Raw genomic sequence first — 20814 nt, 5'->3', positions numbered from 1 at the left:
TTCACTTTCCATCGTTGAGGAACGAGGAAGAGACGTTTGTTCGTTCACGTTGAACGCGAATTAGTTCACTCGCTCGTTTGAGAGAAACTGGAAAGTCATTTCTATTTGCCGGGCCGTAGACCCCAGGTTTTCAGACATCCGACTAGTAATCGGTAAGTCATCCCCGGCCGATGGTATTGAGTTAAAACAACAAAAGGGAGGCGGGAATCGTGTTTGCCCACGGGCCACCACTCAGAAGAGTCAACACGGGACAATTAACAGCCCTAATCATAATTTGACGTTGCTTGATCCTGGTATTCGCAAGCTCATCGTTGCGGTTCCTTGCACTTTGCGGTGGAAACACATCTGTGACTAAAGTCAAGCCTCGCAAATGTAATCCCTTTTTCCTGCGATTTTTCCTTCGCGCCAACTCCCTCTGCAAATAATTGTAATTGTCGATTTAATAGAAGAATAGTTGGTAGTAACGAAGAGATATATCCGAGATTCTAAAACAGCCCCTTTCGTTCGCTTATATATCACACGCTGTTTGTAAAAGACAAAATTTCGGTATCCTATTTAATACAAATCATTTTGTAAATTAGTAGAGATAAAAATCGAAAAACGCGTGCTATTTACACGCTAGCTCGATTACACCGAGAGAATAGGAAGGAAGAAAGGAAGGAAGGAAGGAAGGAAGGAATATCAACATCCTCCGTACACCCCTAACAACAATAGATTAGAGAAGACAATCAACCGCGCTGCCCGAGGCCAGCGGATGCGTTCAGAAACGGTTCGGAACACCTCGAGTGGCAATTCTCGTCAATTACACGCGTCTTTCTTTCGAGCAACATCGAAACGAGCCCCGTGAATTATCCAGTAGCCCGAGGCTGCGTGGGGTTTCCAACGGATAATCCGTCGAAAGTTGGTGTCGGATGAAATTGCCCGAGGAAACAGTTAGCGAGGCCACGAAGGGTGGCGACGCCCGATACCACTCGGTTGCTTACGATGGTGGTGGTGGTAGTGGTGGTGGTGGTGATTTTGCGTGAACCCTCGATGTACGCGACGTAATGACGTTACGCTAACTTGATCAATCGTCCACTTTAACCGCATACTCCCTGCCGAAACGGATGTACGAACTTCGGCCTCTGTCGAACATAAGCCAAACAGGTACTCCATGTTCCTCCCAAATGTTACATGTTCTCCGCCGCGCTTTGATGAACTGCCCTCCGGATTTATCGCTATTCGATACGCCAATTAACGTCGAAGTAAGAGACGAATAGTCCGCGCGGAAGCGACCTCGTGTCAAATGGGTAATCGCCGGTTAAAAGTTGGAAATTTTCCGAGTGGAATCGAATCGTTCAAATATCAGCGAAATGGAACAAAGTTCAGGATTGGTCGGTTCCGATGTCCGTATCTATGGTGGAAAGGAATTCGTTTAAAAAGGTTTACGTTCGTCGAGGATGATCGCAGAAAAAGCTGCGTTGAAACAGGAGCTTGGAAAACTTCTGTACAGCTTCTATGCGATCTATTATATAGCGTGCTAGGAGAAGGCAGTTATTTTGGTTGCAACTTCTTGAAAATGTTGATTCTACGGTCAATATTAAGTTGTCAAGCTTAAATCAGCCGTGAAAAAGCTCGTTACTGTCAATTAGCTCGAAGGAACGTGTCGACAGGTCTTTGTCGGCAGACCTTTTAGGATGTATGCGGAAGAGAAGAAAAGCGCAGGGTGTTCGCAGATCCGCTCGAACGGTTACGGGAGGCGTTTCATTTACCTGGCTGAACGAGAGTTAACCACGAGTTAATCGAAAGTTAAAGTTAAGCTCCCCCTTTCTCGGTGTTGAGTAAACCTCGGTCGGACCCCTGCGGGCCCTGCTGCCTTTTCGCATCGGATTCGTCGTACCCATCGAAAATAAACAAGCTGTTCCTCCTTTCCTTTCATTCGTTTCGTACAAGCAGCCATTTGATAGATTATTTTTTCTGAAAGAATAGGTTTCATATTTAACAATCGTAAGAATGGAAAAAATGGAAAGAATGGAAATGGAAGAAAATCGAAATAATAATAACGCGATACCGTAGATAATAAATTTTTCGATTGCCTTCAAAGTAAGAGTCGCGTACCGACGAAGGTGATATCGAGTTGTCCAGTTATTCGTAAGCTCGGCTTGGTTTCTAAACTTTATAGACACGAAAGTTGCTCTCCTCGTTGAGAGTCGGTATTCGCCACGAATTTCTTTCCTCCGTGGTCTGCGAGTACACACCAGTTATATCCCTATCTCGTTCAACTTTCTCTGTTTACACACCGCGCCGTTGCGGGAGCAACGGACAAACGGACTGACGGACAGGCCGTTCCCTTGAAATAACAATTCTCTCCGACAGTTCATCCCGTCTTCATCTCGTCGGATCTTTCACTGTCGTTGCCTATACGTTTATGGCTCGAACACGATCGCAGATATCGATACGTGCTCAATACGAATTGCTGGAAGTTCTGCACATTTTCCGGATGATATATTTCCCACTCTCTGTATAGCGTCGATCGTTCGATTAAAATCTCATCTCGACAAATCTCACGACACGAGTCACGATCCGCGGATGCAAAAGTTGCTCAAAAGAAGTCAAACGCGAAAACAGTAACAAGGTTTTAGCCAGGACAAAAGGAACGGCGAAACGAGCGGGTGACACGCGAAAGTGGAGAATGCAAGAACGCGTTGAGGCAAGCAAGGCTGTTTGTAGACCTCTCGAAGTCGCCGCACGCCCGAAACTCCACGGGCTTCGACGAGTGGATTATCGGTGGAAAAGGAATTAACGAATGGGAGCGGCGAGAGAGTACTTGCCTCGTCTAGTACCTCTTCGTGGCTTTTAGATAAGGTCTCTCCGCCCTACGCATCAGTCGTACTACAAAACACACGCGGAAAGTCGCGCGGAAGGGCTCACCACCGGCGGATTCAAAGCGCTTTTCTTCGCGACCTTCGCTCCTTCCCTTTCTTTCCGTTGTTTACAACCAGTCGTCACCTTCTTCCATTACGAGCGATTTATGCGCGTTATACTCGCTGCCGGGAACGAGCTGAATTAATCGGAGCCGACGTTTCCAATGGAAAATTTTGATCTCATAAGGCGCAATCAAATACAGATGGGACTAGAGATGTATTTGTAAAAAGTAAATGCTGTCCACGGTTCTTGAAGATGTATTATTAATCGTCGTTGCCGTCTTCTCGCTAACAGCTTCGATAACAGATTAAAACTGAAAGCATAACTAATTTTACTCGGGAAACCTTTTAAAAAATAAAACAAGCATCGGAGTTTAGAGGGACATAGAAGACTACTTAGTAAATGAGTAAAACGTATACTTACTCGCTCGTTGGTACTCGACGCTCACAACAGTTGTTGATTTTTCCCCATAACGCTTAATTCAAGAGCCAACTCGTAAAAGACGATAAACTAAAACATCGATTATTGTAACAGGCAGGTACAAGTATTCCTGGAAATATCGTAATGGGTAATCACTGGAGAGAAGGGCAATTGGAAAATCGTGTTCGTCATAGAACGATCGGTATTCGTGGCGTACACGCGAGGCGGCGAACGAGCGCTGCCTCGAAGGGGGAGCAAGAATTTTCGAGGGTGGTCGATCCCGCTAATATTCAAAGAATTAGACAGACGGTGGCAGGCTCTCGAGACACGGTCTACTGCGCGGGGCCCCTTAAAGTGCTTTCGTTGCATTCTACGGCGCGCATAACTCCGACAATGGGGGTTACACGGGGCGGCTACACATGGGGATCGCAGCGGGTTACAACCACTCGAGTAGGAGGTTACAGGCAAGGCAACATATAGGTCGGACTCGCCTTTGATACGTGCGATAAAGATCGAGCTTAGGCGTACCTTTCGCACATGCCTCTAATTTACTCCTTTGTCCTCCTTTTTTAAAATCGTTCGATCTGCTGTTTCCTTATGTTCGTGAATGCATCCCTGCTCCATTCACTATGCGCTAATCCTTGTACACGCATTACCGTAGAAAGACTTTGCCTTTAAGAAAAAGCAAAACTAACAAACGAACTGAACAGTTTTACCGGATCATCGCAGATACGGTCGCAATACTCGTATAACGTTCTAAACGCGGCCAACAGTTTAACGCAAGCGACGTTATCCTAGCAAGCTCGTGTTAAGGATTAAATCGGCCGACAGAAACGAAGGGCATTGTTTTCGTCGCTCGACGACAATGCCACGATGATCGGGACGCGCCCCTGTGAACGTGGCATAATGTACAATACGGATTATAACGCGCCGCTGTCATAAGCAGATGCCGATTTCGATCCCGTCCGCACGGTCGGCTTCCCTAATCGCGTTCAATTGCCGTAAAAGCGATTTTGAACGAGAGCACGACTGCTCCTAGGCCCAAACTTCATAAAACTGCTGCGTTTTCCTTTTGACATCGTGCATGGGAGAAATTAAACCGGCAGAACTTCCGCTTCTGGCAATTCGATTGGCGGAAATTTGGTATTTCGCCATCCATTTTGTCTTTCTAATCGAAAGCAGTGATTTTTATTCTTTATTTTACTTATTTATTTCGTCAATTAAAATTTGAGAAAAAAAAAATGTAAAATAAAACATGTATCGAAAAGAAACTGATAGCGAGGCGTGAAAAGATCGTTGTTCAAAGTATCTAGCAAAGTGAGCGAAGCGTTAAATCCCTCTCGTAGAAATAACAAACTTATAATAACCATGGATTATGAATTCAAGGGGGCCACGAATCGTTCCAGATTACTCGAAACGTACACACGCTACAAAAGGCTCGCACTCGCTCCCCCTTGTAAAAATATTTCAGTTCCTACCTGGTGACAGTCCGCGCGTCAAAGATGCGTCCCAGCTTTTTTAAGAAACGGGGAAAAAGGAAAATTTCCACTCGAAGCATCTGGTATCGCAATCCGAACTCTGCTTCCTCTTGATATTTTCAATTTTTATTTGTTTCAGAAATGTCAAAAAGATATTCTCATTAGCATAGGCTTCGTACTGGCGATTTACTACCTCCTTTTCTTCTTTTCTAATCATTTCTGCCAATAAAATTCCATACTAATAGGAACAATTCCTTTTTCACGTTACAGGTGAAAATATGGTTTCAAAATCACCGATACAAGTGCAAGAGGCAAGCGAAGGAGAAGGCGATGGCCGAACAGAATGCTCAAAATCAGGTAACTACCTGTTAAAAAAAGAAACATAAAGATATTAGTCCGAATACATCGAACGAGTCGCACCGGAAAAATAGTATCGTATAATAGAAGAAAGACATTTCTAGAAAAAGACAGGGTAAAAAAGAGGAGGAAGACACAGAGAGAGGGAGAGAGAGGGAGAGAGTGAGGGGGAGTGGGAGTGGGTGTGGGAGGAGGAGGGGAGAGGGGCAAGGATTAAATTAAACTCTGTCGTTCGACCGTTTCTCGTGTGATAATAATACGCGTCCTCGATAGATCGGATTTCCCGAGGGATTTCGAAACGGCGAGACACACGACAAAATATCGAGCGTTTCGAAATGAAATGCTTTTAAATGAAAAATATTCCGGACGCGGCGCGGATCCTCGCATCCACATCGTATTTCGTTTCGAGTGGGCCACTCGACCGACTCGAAGCGATTCTGCATTCATTTCGTTATTGCAGCCGAAATTTTTGCAGGAATACCGACCTCCCTGCAACATAAAATCGTCTGTGTTAAACACGTAATTACCACGATGTTTCAGCGACTGGCTGTTGCAATATGATTTTTATTTTTTACCTCTATTTCTTTGTTTTTGTTTTCCTCCGTCCTTTTCCATGTATATCCTGTTACGTTTTTTAATGTTTTTCATCTTCTAACGAGCGACAGAATTCCGTCTGAGTCTCGTCGAGCTCGCGATTCATTGACCAGTAATACCGACGATGTACATAGAATGGTAAGCAAATTAGAACGCTCGAAGCCTAGGTGAAATAATTACAGAATATTTGTACGTCTATGTTAATACCGTTGCCCGAGAAAGTTTAACGTAACGTGTACAGTCTATACATAAAATCACATAAAAATAAAACAATTTCGGTCCATTGAATTCTACCTATAACAAAGATAGTTTCAAAGTTATGGATTTCGAAAGCGTACGAATCCGACAATATTATTTCGCGCCCATAGAAATCCCCCTTCTCTACCCTTCCTTTTCTCTCTTCTCCCTTTTTTTATCGGCTCTAATAATGACGCGCCAGATTCCCGAGATATCGTAATTGCAAGTTCAAAACGTGCCCTGTCTCCATCTCGTCGCACGCACTGACGAATACGAATCGTCTCTGCAGCGGCTCCCTCTCCTCCTCTGCAGTAACATTCAAAAGAGATGTCAGAAGACGGCGATCGTGCCGATACACACAGATCCGTCCTGATGAATACATTACAGCCGGGTACGAACGAGTATGCGAGATCACGGATGTCCCGGCATGCATTAGCGGCAAATCGTCCGATTCGAGTTAGCGGGAATCGGCGTGTCGTGTCGTTTCGCTCACGCTGAAAATCATTTTCGTGTCAACACGACGTCGATTATTTGTTCTCCGTCAGTTTTTTGCGCTTCAAAATGAATTTCTTGCACGGTCACGGAACGTGTAACACGCTTCTTGGAAATGTTTTTTAGTCGTTTCTATCCAGCTACTTCGTTAACGTTTCCTTTTTCCCTATTCCTCTACACCGGCGTGTTTTGTTCGTGCTAAAAATATTTTTTTAAAGAATACCTGTACCAACATGAGCGACACTCCACGCGGAATAGCGTTTCGACGTAAGCGGATTTTCATAGCGCTTTTTTCGGTCATCGTCGACTTTCACCGTTTCATCGAATTTCGATGGCAACGAGCATACACGTCGAGCGATTTTCGTGCAAAACCACTTTCGCGGGTGACGGGGATCAAAGTCATTCTCTGTGTTTCGATCCGTCCTCGATATCGTGTTATTACCGTGTGCGCGCCATATCCAGCTTTGCGACGCGGCGGCCATCTGCTCTCATATTGGATCTCAAATTTCGTTCTTTATATATATACTACCTTAGATTTAACATCACCTTTGGATAACTTTTGCTCTTGATCCACACGATCCATCTTTTAGAATATCGTTCTTGTGTGACAGGTAGTTTCCCGAAGAACGTTCGTCACACTCGCAGAGTGTATCAATTTCAATTTCGATCTTCAAGCGCGTAACAAATAGAGTTATGTATTTAGATCGCGATCGATCTTGTCCCTAAGTAGGGTCGACATAGTCGCCGCCAAGCGGCGGCTCGTAAACACCCATAGAACATTAATGGTGCTGAAAGTTATCCGGTGGCCCGATCTGTAAACCGTCCTTTCCCCTCGATTCGTCCACGCTAGGACGAGCAGCCGCCCCATAATTTACTCGTTAGTTTTTCGTGGTCCCCGTAGACTCTGTTTCCATTCATCTCTGTATCGTATTCCCTATCTTTTTTTCTCGCTTCTTTCTCTTCTTCCATAGCGATTTGTTGTTTCTTTCTCTACTTCTCCATGACAGCGAAGGTACCGTAAGCTCTATTTCAATTCAATACCGTGTTTACTATTTCTCCGTACGGCATTTTCATTTTATTATCTCGATCTGCTCGATGGTACGTGTAATTGGGTGGCCAGAATCGCGTGCACACCACGACGCGAAATTGCGACATACGCATTGGGCGTGGCAGTTACAGTATTATTAGCGTGTCGTACAATAGGGATACCTCCCATAGATAGTTTTCTTAATAGAGAAACTAGATCTTTAGCGTAAACAAAGCTTTCTCCCGCCGAGTACGTCCCACGATAGAGCAGCTGCTTTGCTTCGTTAAGCGACCGTCGCTGTTTCCACAGTTTTCGCCGTTTCTCGCAATTAATTTCTTCTTACGGGCTTCTGACGTTATCCCTGTAAAAAAACAAATGCGTTAGGTATCTGCATCTCGGTTACATTCGATAGAGAAGAGGAATACTTGAGATTTCTTACAAAATACATATACCTGTGCCAATAATCGTTCAAATAAGTAGATACCTTCTTATTGTCGTTGTTTTCCGACTATGAGAGTATTCCTTTCAAAAAATTACCATAGGATTTGTTGCAAGTTCGATAGGGTTAGATGGGAAAACTGTAATTTTCAAATTAGTAGAAATTACTCCGAAATATTTGTTAGCGCATAGCAAAATTGTTAACAGCGAATAGAATTAATCGTTTACCGGAGTTTAAAACACCGTGCGTCGGAGACGTAGCAGTTACGACGGCAACGTCGTCGTCGACGTTGACGACGAGTTGGCAGCCAGAGCTCCGATTTTTTTCCCCCTTTTTCCCCTTTCTTTCGTTTTATTCCATTTCCTCCCCTCGCGGCGGTAAAAAAATTTCAAGTGGCAGCGCGAGCGAGCGAACACGAGAAAAGGAAAGAGAAAGAAAAAGACGGGGCAGAGAGAGAGAGAGAGAGAGAGAGAGAGAGAGGAGAGAGAGAGAGAGAGAGAGAGAGAGAGCGGGTGAGAAGGAGAAGTAGAAAGAAAAAGAGAAAGAGAAAGAGAGAACGAGAGAGGAGAAGGGTGGAGAGGTATCCTGCAGGGAGCGCGGAAACGGGTGCTCGAGGACCGGTCGCCATCTTGCCGTGAGTACAGTCATGCACAACACCTGGACGCGAATCGGGGTTACCAATACTACTACTATTGATATCGATTAACCCTCCCCTGGAGACGCGAGCCGCCGATCTTTCGACCCATCGATTGTAACTCCGTGTTGCAATCGAGATTAAGCCGAACGCCTGCGACATATTCGTGTCTAGAGCGTGGAAATAGCGAATCGTTCGAAAGTAACGAAGCCGCTTTGATCGAATTTTACTCTGTCTGTCTCGACAACCGGCCAGGATACAGCGAAATTGAAATTTTTCTCGCTTTAAGATACGATGGAATAAATACGAAATAATTACATCGATTATTCTGTCTTCGACGGAATATACTATTCGAGTCAATGGTACATTCGTACGCGTTCGAACGAATTTGCGAGAGTTTTAAAACATTTCATCGAACCCGATAGAAAACTGTCGTTTGCGTTAACTCTCAATACCATCCTTACGACAGAAGACAGAAATCTCGATTCATCTTTTATACGTCTCGGGAAATGCAGGAATCGCAGGAGGAGAAATCGGTGGCCTGGTTTTCACGCTTTTTTGGGAGGGGGAGGGCGCGAGAGCTGTTTGCCGGGTATCGAGAGATCGCCTAATGTAATTACACTCGTGGTAAAACATCGGTTATTAAATTTAAAAACCACTTCCTCGTTTACGGAACCCATTGAATTCCATTCGTCGCGGAAATGAGAGGTCCCGGCAGAAATCTTTTAATATCTCTTCTCGTTGGTTCTTTGTTCGACCGAGGCTTCTGTAAAGAAACGAGACGTAGACGGCCGTCGCGTCGGGCTGCTCTGTTTCATGGTGGTAGTGGTTTTAGAGGAGGAGGAGGAGGAGCAGGAGGAACGAAGGAGGGAAAAAGCTGTGCCACTGGTAGAGCCCAGCTTTTAGTTAATTATATCAGTTTCAACGATGACGAATGTTTTTCCACGAGAGATGCATTCGGGTGAAAGTTAGTGGCGCGCGCGAGCGGCACATTTAGATATTCGATGCGGCTGTATACGGCCTGAACATCGGTCGCCACCGCGTAGACGTTTCAAGTACAATTTATTTTGCGCGTATCTCTGCCCTCGTTCCTTGTCCTCGTGATATATTAAAGGAATTAAACGTCCTGTAGAGTAAAGGGTACCTTTTCAAAAATCCGATCATCGCCGGAGCGGACTCTTCGCCGGCCGTGTCTTTCCTCTTCCTTTCGTCTTCTTCGGACTCGTCTCTTTCTCAATACGTGGAATAAAAGGTTGCGTACGTTTGCTCGATTCGTATGATTGTATTCGCAAATTATGGTTAACGTTTATATGTAAAACGCAAGAGTATAAAATAGAATCTGTAAGACCAATAATACACCTTTCACTCCCTTGAAAGCAGAAATAAAAAATAGAATCTCGGTCGAGTCCTTAACCTAAACGGCAACCGTTTATACACATATATATACATACATATATATATATATATGTATATACGTATTGTACATACCGTTAAAAGGGGACGGTGTTCCACGAAGGGGGAGAGGGAAATCCACGCGTAATATGTTTCCCGAGAATCCAATCGCGGCCGCGCGATCACGGCAACATTGAGGCTCATTATGCGTGGCGCAGTGGTCGCCGCTCATAAACACGTACTACTCCGTTCCTAAGCACGGCCATTTTCGCCGGAAATCGCTTAACGCGTGTTGAAGTGGCTAAAGTGGCGTGACGCGTGACGCGCGCGCCGACCGTCATGCGTTTAGCGTAATCGTCACTTTGTCAGCGTGAAGTGCACGGCATGCCTGCACTTATGTTCGCGGCCAGCAACGTGCACGTAAGTTCGTATCGGCCACTCGAATCGAATCGTTGTTACACACTCCACCCCCATTGTTTTCTTTCGTGTAGGTACAGATTTGGTTACCGATCGCAGAAGAATTTATTCTCCAGACGTTTCATGAATGAATCCCTAAAATAGTTATGCAATAATAGAGTAAAGATATAGGATATCGTACGTAGTAAATGAAGCGAACGACGATGGTCATACTCCCATTAAAAATTACACCTTGTTACTTTACCTGCAGCTTCTGCGTTCACTCGTCTTTTCGTTCTTTCAAACTTCATCGGAGCGTTCCACCTTCGGTAATGTGAATATGTACTCGTATTTATAATGTCGCAAGAATCTTTTTAACAGGTACTAAGCGATCTTCGTTAAAAGTAACTTCTCTTTTATCTTTACTCGCCGCTTTCGCTGTCTTAAAATATGAAGGACGAAGCACGAGGTACTTAAAGATCTATCTGACATCGACCCTCGACCAAAGTCAAGCTTCATAATAGCTTTATAAAGAATAAAATCTCTGATAACCGAAAAGAGACGTTCGTCTCTGCGATTCTCCGTTCGATTTTCTTAAAAAACGATCGAACCAGCGTGAATCCATCGGCCGAAATAGGCGTTATTTCCGAGCGGTCACGATCATATTATTAAAGCGTCGCTGGCGCGCAGATCGAAGAGGAATGTCGTGTACCGAATGTTGATACAGCTGAGTGGTCGTCCCGGCAGGTACTCGGCCGGCTTGCTTCGGCTTCTGTTTGGCATGCCGTGGGGTCCCGCTCGTCGTATTGAATCCCCCCGGACAGTAACGCGGGGAGACGAGGGACAGCAGTTCTCGATGTTGACGCGGCTCGACAGAGCCCTGGCTAGAATCCTGTGGTCCACGGTAGCTGGTACTGTTTATTCGTAATGTGTGTGTGAGAGAGAGAGAGAGAGAAAGAGAGAGTCTCCGGCTGCTAAAGTACGAGTATGCTCGAATGCTGATCACGAGGTATCGCGCGGGTTAAGTACCTGTGCCTACCGAGCCCACGTGTTTGCTTGGAACACAGAAGCCGAGCCACGACGTCGTCCCACGTCTTCTTTACGGTTCGTCGTACGCAGCCTGTGCACCTACGTGTGGATTGAGTTTACATACCGGTGGATCGGGTAGACTAGGCTGTCGTTTCTCTTAGACGAACGATGATGTCAGAAATTCCAGGCGAAGTTCGGGTTGTTCTCCATTTCTCGATGCAAATAAGAAATTAATTCTACGGCAATAGTTCGAGATTTAAGTCAACGATCCTGCGTCATCGTCGTGCAGGCTATTTTTCAAATATTCTTCGGTCGGATTTCGTATTATGCTAAAACTTTCACGTGGTGAAACTTACACCGATACTGGAACTGAAAGCTGCTACCGAAATTTAAATATTCCAATCCAAAGAACGACGCTATTTTCATGTTACAGAGCGCTAGTTCGCCGCGACGAGTGGCTGTGCCGGTGCTCGTGAAGGACGGGAAGCCATGCGGAAGCGGTGGCGGAGGCGGAAACGAGGGCAGCCGCGGTGGACCAAGCGCGGCCTTGGCGAGTCCAGCCCCTCACATGACCGCGGCGTCGAGCCCTCACGGTTCCCATCACGCGGCCTCCTCGGTGCCTCATCACTCGGTGGTCGGTGTGAACCACGTGATAACGTCCAGCCAGAGTCTTCAGCATTGCTCGTACCCGAGAACTGGTACCCAGCAGAGCATGCAGCAGCAACAGCAACCGCAGTGCGGTGCGTACCTGCCATTCCAAGGACGGGCTTGGTAGTACATGCCATCCGCGGCGGGGGCTAATCCCTCCGTCGCAGGTCCAGCTGCCTGGTATCCTATGGAAGACAGCCCCTAGAAAGAGTCCTGTGTCGCGTACTCCGATCTGTGTGAGTCGTTTCTAGAACAGCTTACCTGGCCTGGATCATTGGAATCGAACGACGAGACTGATCTAGGGGAGACTGTCTTTCCTTAGTGACGAATACTCATCGCAGACACTGGAAAAAGACTCGGTGAAATTGATTTATCGAGACGAATACGTCTGCTTGTTAGGAGACGCAGACACGTTTACCAATTTGTCGAACGGACAAAGATGGACTGGTCGTTCGAGAGACATGTAAGACGAGAAAATACTGCGTGAACCGCAGGACGGTTATAATTGGAGTCAGTGATCAACGTGAATGTCCCTCTCTTGTATAGGGTCTGAAATGTGCGAATCGCTTAAGTATCGGTTGCACGTCTGGATCAATGGAGGCTTTGAAGAAGTTGGATCTCGATGGATCTGAAAAATTTGGAAATACGAATAAGTTTCTTAGATACAAAGTACTTATGTCGGTTTTCTCATTCGTTTTGACAATTATTATAGAGACAACAGTTTTGTTTCCCGTTGAGTTCGAACATCTGTCTTACGGAAACGGTCCTTCCAAATTTGAAGAACATCCAAATTTCGAGGCGTATTCGATTTGATTCCACGTTGCAAACGAAATTTGATATCTGCAAGAACAGAAACGAGCGTGAAACTTGCGAGAACCTTACTTGTTTATCGGGAAATGAAATCTTGACAACGAGTACCGCTGGAAAACGCGTTAGACTACTTGCTATTCCATCATCTACTTGTTCTCACAGGCTAACCACGTATAAGACAAAGACTAGGAGTAATCAGAATAATAATTCGATGTTGAGGATGTCGGTGCTAATCTGAACTTAACTTCGACCTTTTTTGCGAATCCCTGCGAATAAATAAAAATCTTATTCTACGTTCATCAATTCATATAAAATAATAGTTTTAACTTAAAGAGAATTTCTATTTTAAACATCCAATTCCAATTGAATTTCAATTACACGAAGGCTAACATCCTTAACAAAATTATTTTCTAAATTAAGAATACCGAGGGTTCCAGAGTCACTCGAATGGACGAAACAGAGAAATGAATTTTAATACCAGAAAGTTTGTTAACAAATTTGCTTTTATGTACGACCAAAGAGGCAACGTCGGTGGATGTGCAAGCGAAACGTCGAAGCAGATTGCAGAAGCGCGGATAATCTGGCCAGTACACTCGAAACGCGTCGATTCCAATTGCGAGAAACCGTACACCGGTTGTGTGCATTGCGTGTGTCATCGGAGACGCACTCTCGCAACACTGTTGCGTTGCAACAACACGTATCTATCATCGAGGAGGATTCGGATTTCCGGTGGATGGGAACTGCTCGATGTGGACCAGTTACGAACGGTCGAACGTTGGCTTGAAATTTTCAATTATTCCGGTTATTTTATTCTAATGGGCCAGAGAGAAAATCACTTTGTGCAAAAATATATCCAAATTAATTCGTGCATCTTCTTGTAAACAAGAAAAGATAAGGCACATTATGTGGCAAATTTTTTTTTACGTAAAGATTTGAAATGGACGGAATAGAAATTTTCAGCAAATTTGGACGCGATTATAAATTAACTTCGAACAATTATAATTTGAGGGAAGGAAGCCAGTGAATCATATTAGGAATCGGTGACTGCTTAACGAGATACTATGAATTTCTGATAGGTCGAGTATCTTCCACGACAAATTATAGAATTGAGCCATTCGATCGACACTGGTTCTAGGATACATTGGTTACCAATAAATCTGGAAACCTAAGAGCAAAGAATCGTCCATTTGGAATACGCGACAGTGAGGTAAACCTGAAAGCAACAAATAGAAACAAAATTGTATATACATTTGTACAATTTAGCAGGGTTTCTTTCGTATTTTATCAATTACGTATCTATCTTGAATAATTTATAAATGCTCTCTGTCAAATAATTTGATTCAAGATCAAAATTAACGATTCGAATCACCTATTGCGCTCGAACGAATCTAAAATTTTCACAAACGTGAAAATCCAAGCTACAGAAACTACAAGTTTTACAGATTTATAAATTTGTTGCCATCGAGTTTCGAATATCCCAAGGAACTTGTCGAAAACCTTACTTCGTCGTACATCCTAATTACAGAACAAGGAACAATTTATAGCCAGAAAACGACGACAAAGAATACTTATTATCTGAATCTAACGACAAGCCACGAACTCGTTCTCTTACAATCCTTCGCATAAATACATCTAGCCGCGATTTTCTTTGAAACGTGAACCACGATTTCCTGGATTCTATGAGCGAATGACTCAGTTCAGAACAGAATCTATTCGTGGTGAAAAGGATGAGCGGTAAAAGATCGACCAATCGGCTGCCAGTCGGAGGTACATCCGCGAATCACGTAGTGAAATAGTATTCTTTCAATTTTCACGATTCCGAGCGGCAGAGTCGAAAAAGACGGAGGTGAAAGAGCACGAGCATGACTTACATTAGAGTCGTAAGAGTCGAAACAGATTAATCGACCAAGCGCGTGGTTTGTTCAATTGAACGACTCGGATCCAACGTTTCCTTTCTTTCTCTTCGCATGGAAACGATGAAACCGTGTCGCGAGCGTGTTTCAGGCGGATACGTCGAGCTGGAGACACGCGTGTACATAGTTAGAGATGTATATTACGGCGTATTTCTCGCATCCGTCGCGAAATTGTGACGCGGTTTGCTTGTGCGGAAGAGAGAATCGATTTTCCACGGTCGACAACGACGATGAAGACGAAAACAAAACGTGCCGAATGTAAAAAGAAGAGCGAGAGAGAGAGAGAGAGAGCGAGAGAGAGAGCGCGCGAGAGAGAGAGAGAGAGAGAAAAAAGGCGGCGTGCGCGCTGTGATAACGAGGTCACAGGTGTGAATCCGATGGTGTAAATATAATGTGTGGTATGCTGGTGTTTAGGCGCATACGCGACGAAGACGACGCGAGAAAGAATTATAAAAAAGAAGTGGTAGAAGTCGGCTCCAAAGTTGAAAAGCGGTGGATTTCGACGACGACGCCGGTAAGGAACATTCACGTTCTACTGTAAACGATTTAGCAAACTCGAGCATTATCGACATTAATATAACACGCATACACACACACGCGCACACACACACACAACCAACGCATACATGTACACACTGATTACACGGTACATACGTACACAGGTACACAAAAGCGTAAAAGTATAACGATTGACGAATAGCGAGTAGCGTGTGACGGTGAAGAAAATTAGAGATTATTACAAAGTTTTGTAAATAACGACAGAGATATTAATAAAACGATACTTATTCAAAGGAACGAGCATGTTACGTGGAATACGCCGAAACGTGCGTCGATCCTATCCTATCCTATCCTATTCCATCTTCTTTGCGTTTCTCTTTCTTTCCTCTCCCTCCCCCCTCTTCTTGTTAACCTCCGAGGGGTTGGACAAAGAATCGAATACATCTGAATGGGGCACGGATTGACACGAGTCCGAAAGCGCCGATCGTCGAGATTCGGCAAGTCATCAGAATGCCGAGGCGGCTGTTTCCTTTGTATTATCCGACTCGGTCTATTTTTTAACATCCCTCGTGCAAATAAGAAGGCACAAACTTAGGGAAAACGTATGAATACGATTCTAAGAATTTGCAGAATTTCTAAAGACGCTTCGTAGCAAATACTTCGTAGTCCGATTCGCCTCTAAGAAACCTATATCATTTTCCATCGTTATCGACTCATCGCGGCATCCATCGCGCATCGTAAAATTAAGAAACGGGAAAGATATCTATATAATTCTCAGAAACTCGACCAATTACTGCTGCACATGGAGCAATCAACGGCCCGATCAAATCCAACGAACGATCCCGCACTCCTCCTATCCAACGTTCTATCCAAGAGAGAAGAGGCTAAGAATGTTTCATTACATCTCCGACGATTTTTGATCGTACCTGTTTCTCATGGTGCGGAACGAACCAGCTTTGCGACTAGTGCCATGGAAACACCCTTGCGCGAGCCAGCGCCGCGTGTTCCTGGCCTCGTAACGTCGTAACCCCCTTAGACTGCGACGGTGTAGCTCTACGATTATTAAGGTAAGCCGATCTCCTCGATAGGTGAAGGTTAATACCCGGTTATACACGTAGAGAGGCGAAGCGACCGCCAGGAGTCGGACGGCTGTTATTGGATATTTGCCGAGGGTCTACAGCCCAGACTTAACCCCACGGGGGTAGGATTCCGGCGATTTATCAAGAGCACCGTGACTAATTGCTCCTGGAAGAGCGGATACAGGTACACGACGTGGCTGGCGTGCGTACGCCCGCGCGCGCGCGCGCGCGCAATTTACCGGGTCAAAAGGGAAAGGTTGCACAGTAGAAAACTGTTTCCGACTTCCGCGGAGGAAGTGAGATTAATGAAAGCCGAGGGGAAACCGGCCGTATTCTTCGCTCTTTTTTTCCTTTCTTGCTCCAACGGTTCGTCGTGATATTATGAAATTTCGCGAATTACTGCCACCACTGACGACGATGACCCTTCAACGATTTTGCGTTTCCATGTATTTCCTAGGTCGTGCGATCTCCCGTGGTGCAATTTGTAGTTCTTCGGAGAGATCTAAAGCGAAGGAGAATATATGTTCTGTTAATCGCGTAATAATTGCATCGAATGCTTTTGTTGAGACGATTAGATAGGTGTCGTAGAAACGCAAACTAAAACAGTTGCTAAAAATAAAAAAGTCGACAAATTTAAGGAAGACAGCCAGCTTTTTTATTTAAATAGCTCTCATTGGAATCGAGTAATCGCGTCAACAATTATATCACGGCAAAGGAGAGAAAAATGGAAGAAAAAGATAGTAGCACGCGTTCCACGCTCGATGCTGTCATCGCGCGCGTGTCGCCACTTTGTATGTGCATGTATGTATAGGTGCGTGCGTCGCATGACATACGAGAGGTCCTGACGGTGACAGGCCTCTGCTTCTGGTGGTCACTCTTATACACTGGTATCCCATATCGCACCCCACACACCCCTCTCTTTCTCTCACTTCGCCCGCCATTATCATATTTATTAACTGCCGCTCGACGCTTATATCTACACCTATTCGCTGCCATTCCTATATAATATAATCTGTGCCAGTGACAGCAGCACGTGGCTCCAGCCTCCATCCGCTTTCCCTCACCACATTCACCCTCGCCCACTAAACCTCCAATCTCTATCTTCCTCGTTATTACTTCTCTCTTTCCCTCGTCCTTCGACACTAGCGTTCTTATTAGCTGGACCATGGATTTGTTGCCGTAGCTTCATACGATTAGCAGAACCTTTTTAGTCATTTCTGACAACTATTGTGCGATCTATAGAGGTACTTATGTATGTGCAACTACGAAGAGACTCGATATGTGATAATTCCTCGAAGAAGAATAAAAGTTTCTATCCCATTGTTCGTTAAGTATACGTTATGACAAATCTTGTAACTCATACCTAAAGCGATGGAATGAGCATCGAAGCTTCTGGTGTTTAGCACTGCTTCTCGGGGAATGGCACGCGCAAGCTTCGTCTGCGCATTTCCTTCGGTCGATTGTAAATTCATGAAGGAGAAGGAAGTCGAATGCCCCACGTCAGAACCCCGTTCATGAATACCGGGCCGACGAAAACATAAGACGCGAACGCGAAGCAAGGGTGTCCTTAGCCTCGATGCTAATGTCGCCTTCCTCCCTTGATAGCTGCGAAATTCTAATGCATTGCAAAGGGTTGCCGGGCAAGTTCTTGACTAGTCATTCATAGGTTCCAATGGAAGAAAATCTCCCAAAGCCAACTAAAGGAAGCGATACGCCTACAGTTGCTAAAATACAATGCACGTTCAGACGTTCATCAGGCTTAAAATTCATCACGATTTTAAATATTCTATCAACGTTTCCCGATACGTAGTATTCGTAACGTGTAATATGTACGTGTACGAAGTTGAATAATAACTTTAATAAGATCCAACGAATCGATTCAGGATTAGCTCTTGGTTACATGTAAGACATTCAAATTTCTCGAATGACGATCGATCGGCAGTAAAACTTTTTCCATCCTTTCGCGTTCCATCCAATTCCGAGTATCAATCAATCGGTCGTTTCTGCAGCGTTTCCCTGGGCGCGTTATTGAATTGGAAATTTCCGGCCAGGGGACAAAGAGTCGATTTCATTTGAAATCATGCCGCGGATCTCATAGACTTCCATTCAAACAGGTAGAAATGCAGATTGCCGGCGACACAAAGCATTCCAGTCGGGATAACCGAACTGGATAACGGGTCCAGATATTGCTACTTGACTCCCTCGCCCTGCAGGTAATTGCTACGCCAGAATGCCTTTGCCATCCGTGCCGTCAGGGAATTTGCGATATTCCCTCGTTCACCGTATGTAAGATGTATCTATGTGCAGCCGATCGCGCCACCTGAAATGGATATTTCCTCGATGCATTATTAAATCCTGATATCGATCGAAAGGACGACGCAAGGCTCGATGATATCATACCATATCGTGGATAAACTTTCCCATCGCGATAACTAAATAGCGCAGCTATAGTGGAAGCTAAACATTGTAAACACGAGCGAAGCTTCCTCCGGTTTCTTCCATAGTCTGCCGTTTCTTCTATCGCCCAACTCAAAAGACTCGTCAAATACTTTTTCAATAAGAGAATTCGATCGCGCTTTTGCTAAGCACGTATTTCCATGGATTCGTAGCAAACAAATATGTAAGTAACTTATGCGATTTCCACTTGCAGAGAATAATCCTCGGTAAAGAATGAATAAACTTGATGAAAACATGGCGCATGAACTAGTTAACAGCTGTGAAGGAGTCGGGTACGCACAAAGAGGAAAGAGAGACTATCTACGATTTTAGCTTCGATTCTTCGTAACGTTTCGATATTTTGCGTTTGACACGGTGTCATAGCGTGGAATAAGGCTCACTGAGGTGGCTAGTAAAAAAACATCGTAAGGCAAGGAGTTGAGAAACACCTGACGATGGTCGAGTGAAAGTATCGTTGTCGCTCGGTGCACTCGCGAGATTTGTTCTTCGTTGAAGCGCACTCTGTCGAGAGAGAAGACAGAAAATAAATGAAGAAAAAGACGAAGCGTGGTTTTGTTCGATTCTCGACATCGCAGTGTTCAATGTCGCGGCATAAGAAATCGTTTAGCCGGCGATCGACCGAAGAAAACTCGGCAAAGCCTACTGTCTGTGACCCGTGTCCGAACGTGGGACGTCACGGTGTTACTCACACGACCCAGAAACCAACCACTTACGTGTATATATACGGCGGAGAACGCGTGTACGTTCGTGGCCGAGAGCAAAAATCGCGCGTTGGCAACGGTGGGGAAACGACTCCGCCTCTGGTACACCCTACCGCTTTGTGAACACGCCCCGTGGATACGCCCCTGGAGAAAAGCCGGTTGCGTGGGCGAGCTTGACCTCCAGAAGTAAATCGCTCGAAGACGATAGAAAATGTTTATCCGTGACAACCAGCTTTCTACCTACTGACCGAGACTTTCTTTTTCGCGCTCTTTTCTCTCTCTCTCTCGGTCCCTTAAACTTAAACTTACACATCGGCAAAAAGCTACGTTATCGATCATTGGTCAATCTTCGTTACAGTCGTCTGGATTGTTCATTACGTCGATAAGATTATTCATCAACGCGTACTTGTCGAGGAACTATCAGAAATATCAATGAATGGAAAACTTACAAATTTTGTCGTATGATCTTCCTTTCACCGTAGATGTCGTTGATTGGGAAGGTTGACCCTGTTGTTCGCTGCATTTGTTCTATTGATCGTGCGAACATTAACTCCGTCGTGACAATATGATATAGATATGCATGTACAATTTCATTAACGGAAGTTGTAGTACAGCTACTGGGTATACTTGGTCCGTTATTAATTTTCGATTCTCGCTCGCAAAGAACAAGGCTCACGCGGACTTGGCTCCCCGGACATACTCAACCAACGCCCGAAAAAACAGTTGCTGCGACACAAAAGCTTGACGCGACGTGTGTATAACGAGCACTTAAGCACTCAACAACAACGGTCGAACTCGAAAATGTCATAAGATGGCATTGTACAGGGAGACCACTCGTCGACCCGTTGGCGCGTACACGATGGTATATTGTTTATCGAGCAGAAGGTAGCACACGGGGTGCACGGGCAGCGCTTTTGTAAAAATTAAGCCCGCGCGCACTTTCGGTAGCCGTGACAGATACGCATATGCCTATCGGCTATTCGGTGAACTCTCAAGAGGTTATGTTCGAACGACGAAGGAAAATCGCGAGATCGGAGGTTCCCACACACGGCGAGGCCACCAGGGGCGAACCGTGCTAGCTGCGACTCAACGTTCTGCGCCCCACGACAGGGTGACGATATACCGGTGGCATTTGTCGCTCCTTTTTCCATACGAACGTATCGTTATTTCCGCGAGACTGGACAACCGAAGTCAAGGAGTCGACGTGACGCGAGTAGGGGGTCTGTTTCGCATGGGGGGTCAACCACGGAATCGCTAGCGCTTTGCAGGTGGACCCCTTGTCGGTAACTGGTACGGGACATTATCGACA

The 20814-nt window shown here is 45.1% G+C and overlaps 1 protein-coding gene and 1 long non-coding RNA gene across 2 annotated transcripts in view; one reads left to right on the top strand and one right to left on the bottom strand.

The window, feature by feature from the left end:
• LOC100749050 (homeobox protein Nkx-2.4-like) overlaps nt 1–15565 on the top strand; it is a 30038-nt gene extending 14473 nt beyond the window's left edge. Inside the window, exons 4-5 of the mRNA XM_012385214.3 lie at nt 5073–5159; nt 11833–15565. Of these exons, the coding sequence (XP_012240637.1) occupies nt 5073–5159; nt 11833–12174 (429 nt within the window). The 3' untranslated portion in view covers nt 12175–15565. The remainder of the gene's footprint in view (nt 1–5072; nt 5160–11832) is intronic.
• Nucleotides 15566–16983: 1418 nt separating this feature from the next.
• On the bottom strand, nt 16984–20814 carry LOC117151606. Its single transcript, XR_004461634.1, has 2 exons — nt 18748–20814; nt 16984–18667 (listed from the first exon to the last, which is right to left on the bottom strand). It is a non-coding gene; the product is annotated as an uncharacterized LOC117151606 (long non-coding RNA).

Source organism: Bombus impatiens, unplaced genomic scaffold (genome assembly GCF_000188095.3).
Source record: "Bombus impatiens unplaced genomic scaffold, BIMP_2.2 scf_0318, whole genome shotgun sequence".
Lineage (NCBI taxonomy): Eukaryota > Metazoa > Arthropoda > Insecta > Hymenoptera > Apidae > Bombus > Bombus impatiens.
The sequence above is the reverse complement of the archived record's forward strand: the minus strand, read 5'-3'. Positions and strand labels throughout refer to the sequence as shown.